Source organism: Oncorhynchus keta, unplaced genomic scaffold (assembly GCF_023373465.1).
Source record: "Oncorhynchus keta strain PuntledgeMale-10-30-2019 unplaced genomic scaffold, Oket_V2 Un_contig_1418_pilon_pilon, whole genome shotgun sequence".
In the NCBI taxonomy this organism is placed as follows: Eukaryota; Metazoa; Chordata; class Actinopteri; order Salmoniformes; family Salmonidae; genus Oncorhynchus; species Oncorhynchus keta.
The window spans coordinates 129,581-138,092 of NW_026278592.1; the positions used below are offsets into that span (position 1 = coordinate 129,581).

Consider the following 8,512-nt stretch of genomic DNA (forward strand, 5'->3'; position numbering starts at 1 on the left):
TCTGTCTGCTGGTCTGTTCCTGTTCTGACTGGAGTTATTCCTGTGGTAGATTTCCCCGGTGGCCTCATTGGGCGGATGCGTGCTCTGCTCTCTTCTCTATGCTACAGTAGATAACTTCACTTCCCTCAGATCTTCCCTCTCACAGCCATTAGATAAAGTGCTATTCGTTTTAGTGGCGTAGTGATACGTTAACTGGGATGAATTCACTAGTGCGATTTGTTTTTCAAAATGTCCTCAGGACTTATCTCTACAGTGAGATTCAGCGTCTGTGGTTTCTCTGTTTCGACTGATGCAGCCAGGACGATATAATGAATGTGATGACTCCCGGGTTTTGAGTTGGAGCTTAGAGATTCCCCCCTCCCACCTCCATTCCTCCCTCTGACATTTCCCAGGGTCAGGAAAGATGCTCAGAGAGCAGCAACCCTTTTATCAAGTGCCCTTGCGTTGAGACACAGAGAGTGTAAAGACGTACAGCCGCTATGCTTCTACGGGAAATATGTTTATCTTTCATAGAAAGTGAGTGAGAGTAACACAACTGTCCAGGTAGCAACACAGAACAATATGATCACTATACAGTGAGAGGAGGACTTGGCCGCACTGCAGCGTCATGAGCAACAGAACAATATGATCACTGTACAGTGAGAGGAGGACTTGGCCGCACTGCAGCGTCATGAGCAACAGAACAATATGATCACTGTACAGTGAGAGAAGGACCGCACTGCAGCGTCATGAGCAACAGAACAATATGATCACTGTACAGTGAGAGAAGGACTTGGGCGCACTGCAGTGTCATGAGCAACAGAACAATATGATCACTATACAGTGAGAGAAGGATATGAGCAACAGAACAATATGATCACTATACAGTGAGAGGAGGACTTGGCCGTACTGCAGCGTCATGAGCAACAGAACAATATGATCACTGTACAGTGAGAGAAGGACTTGGCCGCACTGCAGCGTCATGAGCAACAGAACAATATGATCACTATACAGTGAGAGAAGGACTTGGCCGCACTGCAGCGTCATGAGCAACAGAACAATATGATCACTATACAGTGAGAGGAGGACTTGGCCGCACTGCAGCGTCATGAGCAACAGAACAATATGATCACTATACAGTGAGAGAAGGACTTGGCCGCACTGCAGCGTCATGAGCAACAGAACAATATGATCACTATACAGTGAGAGAAGGACTTGGCCGCACTGCAGCGTCATGAGCAACAGAACAATATGATCACTGTACAGTGAGATACTTGGCCGTAGTGAGCAACAGAACAATATGATCACTGTACAGTGAGAGAAGGACTTGGGCGCACTGCAGTGTCATGAGCAACAGAACAATATGATCACTATACAGTGAGAGAAGGACTTGGGCGCACTGCAGTGTCATGAGCAACAGAACAATATGATCACTATACAGTGAGAGAAGGACTTGGAGCAACAGAACAATATGATCACTATACAGTGAGAGGAGGACTGCAGCGTCATGAGCAACAGAACAATATGATCACTATACAGTGAGAGAAGGACTTGGCCGCACTGCAGCGTCATGAGCAACAGAACAATATGATCACTATACAGTGAGAGGAGGACTTGGCCGCACTGCAGCGTCATGAGCAACAGAACAATATGATCACTATACAGTGAGAGAAGGACTTGGCCGCACTGCAGCGTCATGAGCAACAGAACAATATGATCACTATACAGTGAGAGAAGGACTTGGCCGCACTGCAGCGTCATGAGCAACAGAACAATATGATCACTATACAGTGAGAGGAGGACTTGGCCGTACTGCAGCGTCATGAGCAACAGAACAATATGATCACTATACAGTGAGAGGAGGACTTGGCCGCACTGCAGCGCCATGAGCAACAGAACAATATGATCACTGTACAGTGAGAGAAGGACTTGGGCGCAGCGCCATGAGCAACAGAACAATATGATCACTGTACAGTGAGAGGAGGACTTGGCCGCACTGCAGCGCCATGAGCAACAGAACAATATGATCACTATACAGTGAGAGGAGGACTTGGCCGCACTGCAGCGTCATGAGCAACAGAACAATATGATCACTATACAGTGAGAGGAGGACTTGGCCGCACTGCAGCGTCATGAGCAACAGAACAATATGATCACTATACAGTGAGAGGAGGACTTGGCCGTACTGCAGCGTCATGAGCAACAGAACAATATGATCACTATACAGTGAGAGGAGGACTTGGCCGCAGCGCCATGAGCAACATTTGGCCCGTAGCCGTGAATGTTTTAAACAGAACTAATGTTGGATTTGAGATGCAGCATGTCATGGTGGCTCTACTGGGTTTGAAGCCTAGTAACCTAATCTGTTATTCAAATTAAAGTACATTTACCATTTGATGTACATGTATGTGTTATCCTGATAATCCTGATGTTTCAGCAGCTGCCTGGCTGTTGAGAGAGAGATATCAGAGATGAGAGAGATGAGAGAGAGATGAGAGATGAGAGAAATGAGATGCTACTGCTTCTGGTGGATTTAACACCGAGAGAGAGAGAGAGAGAGAGAGAGAGAGAGAGAGAGAGAGAGAGAGAGAGAGAGAGAGAGAGAGACAGAGAGAGACAGAGACAGAGAGAGAGAGAGAGAGAGAGAGAGAGAGAGAGAGAGGGAGGGAGGGAGGGAGGGAGGGAGATGGCATAGAGTCCATATTAACTTGAAGCCCTTCAATATGTAATCAGCAGGGCCTCAGTGTCTGACAAGAGAGAGAGAGAGAGAGAGAGGAGAATGACAGAAAGAGAGAGAGAGAGAAAGAATGACAGTGAGAAAGAGAGATAAAGAATGAGAGTGAGAAAGAGAAATAGAGAGAGAGAGAGAGAGAGAGAGAGAGAGAGAGAGAGAGAGAGAGAGAGAGAGAGAGAGAGAGAGACAGAGAGAGAGAGAGACAGAGAGAGAGAGAGAGAGAGAGAGAGAGAGAGAGAGAGAGAGAGAGAGAGAGAATGTGGAGAGAGAGAGAGAGAAAGAGAAAGAGAGAGGATGTGGAGAGAGAGAGAGAAAGAGAAAGAGAAAGAGAAAAGTGAGAGAGCAAGAGAGAGAGAGAGAGAGAGAGAGGAGGGAGGGAGGGAGGGAGGGAGGGAGGGAGGGAGATGGCATAGAGTCCATATTAACTTGAAGCCCTTCAATATGTAATCAGCAGGGCCTCAGTGTCTGACAAGAGAGAGAGAGAGAGAGAGAGAGGAGAATGACAGAAAGAGAGAGAGAGAGAAAGAATGACAGTGAGAAAGAGAGATAAAGAAGAGATGAAGAGAAATGAGAGAGAGAGAGAGAGAGAGAGAGAGAGAGAGAGAGAGAGAGAGAGAGAGAGAGAGAGAGAGAGAGAGAGAGAGAGAGAGAGAGAGAGAGAGAGAGAGAGAGAGAGAGAGAGAGAGAGAGAGAGAGAGAGAGAGAGAGAGAGAGAGAGAGAGAGAGAGAGAGAGAGAGGTTTAACACCCTTCCTACAGGACACAGATTCCATGTGTGCGTAGGCTTACTTGTGATTATCTTCCTTCGCTGGCTCCAGTTGTAAGCTCCACCACATCATGCTTGGGCGCTAGGCGCTAGCTGCTGTCTGATACTCCCTGGCTAGGTCTCAAATGGCACCCTATTCCCTACATAGTGCACTACTTTTAACCAGAGCCCCATAGGGAATGGGGTTCCATTTGGGACGGGCCTCCAGCATAACGCTTTGAGCCTGGTGATGAAAAGCCACGGTGTTGGCACGGCAGCCATCTAAATCAACATACAAAGATAGAGCCATGCTTCATCCAGGACAAGGATTCCTTCAGTAGTACTGAGACAGTGGTTGTGTCCTAAATGGCTCCCTGTTCCCTATGCTGTCCATAGGGCTCTGGTGATAGGGCATAGGGTGTTGTTTGTGACACACCCCATTTTAATGCCTTTTAATATGCACGCAGAACCCTGATGATTTATCCAGTTTTTTTTTGTCTCTCACAAATTGTACCCTATTCCCTATATAGTGCACTACGTTTGACCAGAACCCTATGAGCCATGGTCGAAAGTAGTGCACTATATTGAAAATAGAGTGTCATTTTGGGAGCAGACCCAGAACTGAAATATGACATGTTGATATCGTACGGGTTATTTTCTGTCAAGCTACATCAACCCCATGACTGACTATATGAATATACCAACTCATTAACTTATTATACTTATTAACTAAACCTCTACTGTCACTAGCATGTTTTGGCCTCTCTTTGAAATGATCCCCTGCTCATAGGTCGAACCTTCATCATCATTATTCTGGGACTAAACCTTTCTCCCTTTGATGGTGGGAACAGAGAGAGACAGAGAGCGAGAGAGAGAGAGAGAGCAGTTAGGTAGAGAAGGGGTCAATTAGTAATTCTCTGTTCTCTGTTTCTCTCTCTGTCTCTCTCTTCTCTCTCTCTCTCTTTCTTTCTCCAGGTTGTCCTGTGGCTATCAAGAGAGTGGGCAGGAACAAGAGGATCTCTCTGGCAGCTGCCGCCATGACAGCCTTGGAATCAGACCCCTCCAGACTCCAAGGGCCTTCGCCCTCCTCCTGCTCTCCCTCGTTCATCCATCCCCTCCGCCTGTTCCAACTGTCACCCATCAAGATCCCCTTTCGCCTGTCTCCACCTGGCCCAGGTAAACAAACTCCTGTGATGCCTGGCTGAAATGCACCCCATTGCCACTTTTAACCACGGCCCACAGAGCTCTGGTCTAAAGTAATGCACTAAATAGGGAATAGGGGGCCATGTGATAAGTTGTGCACTAAATAGGGAATAGAGGGCCATTTCAGATACAACCTCTGTTTAGCTAATCCAGGATGTGTGTCTGCAGTCTGTTGATGTGTTTTAGGTTGGTGTTGTTTAAGGTCTGTGTCTATTGACCCAACTGCAGGGTTTTCTGGCATCATTATTACCAGCAGGTCTTTAACTAAGTGTGTTACTGTGTGTCCTAATTGGTGAATTGTAATTGCAAATATGAGGTATTGTGCGAATGGTAACATTATACAGCTTTGTTTTCTATTGTATTTAATACAGAATCTTTCTTTGAACTACAACAGGCTTCTTTCTACATTGAATTTTATAGTAGTTCATGCGAGAAAGGTTTTTATTTTTGCCAGCAGTATTAGGGTCATGGTTGATATATGAAGCATCCTCATCTTCAAATGCAGACTGGTCTGTTACTACCTGGACAGTTGGGTTACTGTATAATGAATGGTCTGTTACTACCTGGACAGTTGGGTTACTGTATAATGGTCTGTTACTACCTGGACAGTTGGGTTACTGTATAATGAATGGTCTGTTACTACCTGGACAGTTGGGTTACTGTATAATGAATGGTCTGTTACTACCTGGGTTACTGGATAATGATCTGTTACTACCTGGACAGTTGGGTTACTGTATAATGGTCTGTTACTACCTGGACAGTTGGGTTACTGTATAATGGTCTGTTACTACCTGGACAGTTGGGTTACTGTAATGGTCTGTTACTACCTGGGTTACTGTATAATGATCTGTTACTACCTGGACAGTTGGGTTACTGTATAATGAATGGTCTGTTACTACCTGGACAGTTGGGTTACTGTATAATGGTCTGTTACTACCTGGACAGTTGGGTTACTGTATAATGAATGGTCTGTTACTACCTGGACAGTTGGGTTACTGTATAATGGTCTGTTACTACCTGGACAGTTGGGTTACTGTATAATGGTCTGTTACTACCTGGACAGTTGGGTTACTGTATAATGGTCTGTTACTACCTGGACAGTTGGGTTACTGGTTACTGTTTCTACCTGGACAGTTGGTTTCCTGGTTACTGGTACTACTCCTCCTCTCCCTTCATTCTCTGCCTGTACCTCCTCATTGTAAAGGATGTGGAGAGGGAATTTCATTTAGCTGAAGTGGACATGTTTAAATCAAGGGTCAACACGCCACTATTGGATTCAGAAAATGAGTCTGGTACTGTAGGTCAACTACTGGAGGAACCAGACCATGTCTACCTCTGTCTCTGTCCTCTGTCTCTGTTCTCTGTCTCTGTTCTCTGTCTCTGTCCTCTGTCTCTGTTCTCTGTTCTCTGTCTCTGTTCTCTGTCTCTGTTCTCTGTCTCTGTCCTCTGTCTCTGTTCTCTGTCTCTGTTCTCTGTCTCTGTTCTCTGTCTCTGTTCTCTGTTCTCTCTCTCTGTTCTCTGTCTCTGTCCTCTGTCTCTGTCCTCTGTCTCTGTTCTCTGTCTCTGTTCTCTGTCTCTGTCCTCTGTCTCTGTCTCTGTCTCTGTCCTCTGTCTCTGTCCTCTGTCTCTGTTCTCTGTCTCTGTTCTCTGTCTCTGTCCTCTGTCTCTGTTCTCTGTCTCTGTTCTCTGTCTCTGTTCTCTGTTCTCTGTTCTCTGTCTCTGTTCTCTGTCTCTGTTCTCTGTCTCTGTTCTCTGTCTCTCTGTCTCTGTTCTCTGTCTCTGTTCTCTGTCTCTGTTCTCTGTCTCTGTTCTCTGTCTCTGTTCTCTGTCTCTGTTCTCTGTCTCTGTTCTCTGTCTCTGTTCTCTGTTCTCTGTCTCTGTTCTCTGTTCTCTGTCTCTGTTCTCTGTCTCTGTTCTCTGTCTCTGTTCTCTGTCTCTGTTCTCTGTCTCTGTTCTCTGTCTCTGTTCTCTGTCTCTGTTCTCTGTTCTCTGTCTCTGTTCTCTGTCTCTGTTCTCTGTCTCTGTTCTCTGTCTCTGTTCTCTGTCTCTGTTCTCTGTCTCTGTTCTCTGTCTCTGTTCTCTGTCTCTGTTCTCTGTCTCTGTTCTCTGTCTCTGTTCTCTGTCTCTGTTATCTGTTATCTCTCTCTGTTCTCTGTCTCTGTTCTATCTCTCTGTTCTCTGTTCTCTCTCTTTGTTTTCTGTTCTCTCTCTCTCTCTCTCTCTCTCTCTCTCTCTCTCTCTCTCTCTCTCTCTCTCTCTCTCTCTCTCTCTCTCTCTCTCTCTCTCTCTCTCTCTCTCTCTCTCTCTCTCTCTCTCTCTCTCTCTCTCTCTCTCTCTCTCTCTCTCTCTGTCTCTCTCTCTCTCTGTCTCTCTCTCTCTCTCTCTCTCTCTCTCTCTCTCTCTCTCTCTCTCTCTCTCTCTCTCTCTCTCTCTCTCTCTCTCTCTCTCTGTCTCTCTCTCTCTCCCTCTCTGTCTCTCTCTCTCTCTATATGTGCCTCTAATATGGTCATACATTGGTCAGGAGGTTAGGAAGTGCAGCTCAGTTTCCACCTCATTTTGTGGGCAGTGTGCACATAGCCTGTCTTCTCTTGAGAGCCAGTTCTGAATGTGCATTCAGATGTCATAAATCAACACTGCAGAGCTCTCCCTGTCCTCTGCCGTGCCTTGATTGTATTACTGTTGATGATATCTGGAAATGTGCATGTGCACCCTGGCCCATCTACTGTTGCCAGCCCCAATTCTGACTTGTGCTCTGATATCTGCTTCACTGATTTCTGCTCTCGTTAAAAGCCTGGGTTTTCTGCACGTCAACACTAGAAGCTTATGACCTAAAATGGATCAATTGAAAGTGTGGGTTCACAGCTCCAATCCAGATGTGTTGGTCGTTACTGGGACGTGGTTAAGGAAGAGTGTTTTGAATACTGATGATAACCTTTCTGGTTATAACCTTTATGTCAATCTTTACCAAGGATCTCCTTCAGTGCTCAGTTGTCTCCACCAAGTCTGTCCCCAAACAATTTGATTAGCTGGATTTAAGCATTAAACTTTCAAATATCTCTTTTTTGACTGTTGCTGGGTGCTATCGTCCTCCATCAGCACCGGCCTGTACCCTACCTGCCCTAAACTCTCTCCTGGCCCCTTACACTAAGTCTGAATTTGTCCTGCTAGGTGACCTAAACTGGGACATGCTTAAACCACCTGACCAAGTCCTAAAGCAATGGGACTCGCTCAATCTTTCTCAGATTATTACCAATCCCACAAGGTATGACTCCAAACACCCAGAAAAGGCCACTCTCCTTGATGTTATCCTCACAAATAATCCCGATATCCCGGTATCAGTCTGGTGTTTTCTGTAATGACCTTAGTGATCACAGTTTTACAGCCTGTGTTCGTAATGGCTGCTCAGTGAAACGATCTGTCCTGATTTGTCATAGACGCTTGCTAAAAAACGTGATCTAGCAGAGTTACTCCACCTCAAGAATTGCATTTGGTGAAAGGCTCGGCACACGCATACGCAGGCTGACTGGCTCTCGTTCAGGCAAATGAGAAATAAGTGCACTCAGGCTATCCAGAAGGCCAAAGTTAGTTACTTTAAGGAGCAGTTCTCTCTCTGTGGGTCTAACCCCAATAAGTTCTGGAAAACGGTTAAAGACCTGGAGAATAAACCCTCCTCCTCACAGCTTCCCATGTCCCTTAATGTTGATGATGTGTTTTTTATTGACAAGATTTACTCATCTCCCACCCCTTCTAATGCCACTAGCCCGATGCTTCTCCCTCGTTTTACCCCACTACAAAGTTTCTCTGAGGTGCTAAAGGAGCTCCTGAAACTTGACCCCCATAAAACTACTGTAT

The 8,512-nt window shown here is 45.9% G+C and overlaps 1 protein-coding gene across 1 annotated transcript in view; it reads left to right on the forward strand.

Annotated features, from left to right (window-relative positions):
* The window catches only part of LOC127918434 (transcription elongation regulator 1-like protein), an 87,337-nt gene extending 82,002 nt beyond the window's left edge, over nucleotides 1-5,335 (forward strand). Inside the window, exon 2 of the mRNA XM_052501712.1 lies at nucleotides 4,433-5,335. Within this exon, the coding sequence (XP_052357672.1) occupies nucleotides 4,433-4,662 (230 nt within the window). The 3' untranslated portion in view covers nucleotides 4,663-5,335. The remainder of the gene's footprint in view (nucleotides 1-4,432) is intronic.
* The last annotated feature ends 3,177 nt before the right edge of the window (nucleotides 5,336-8,512 follow it).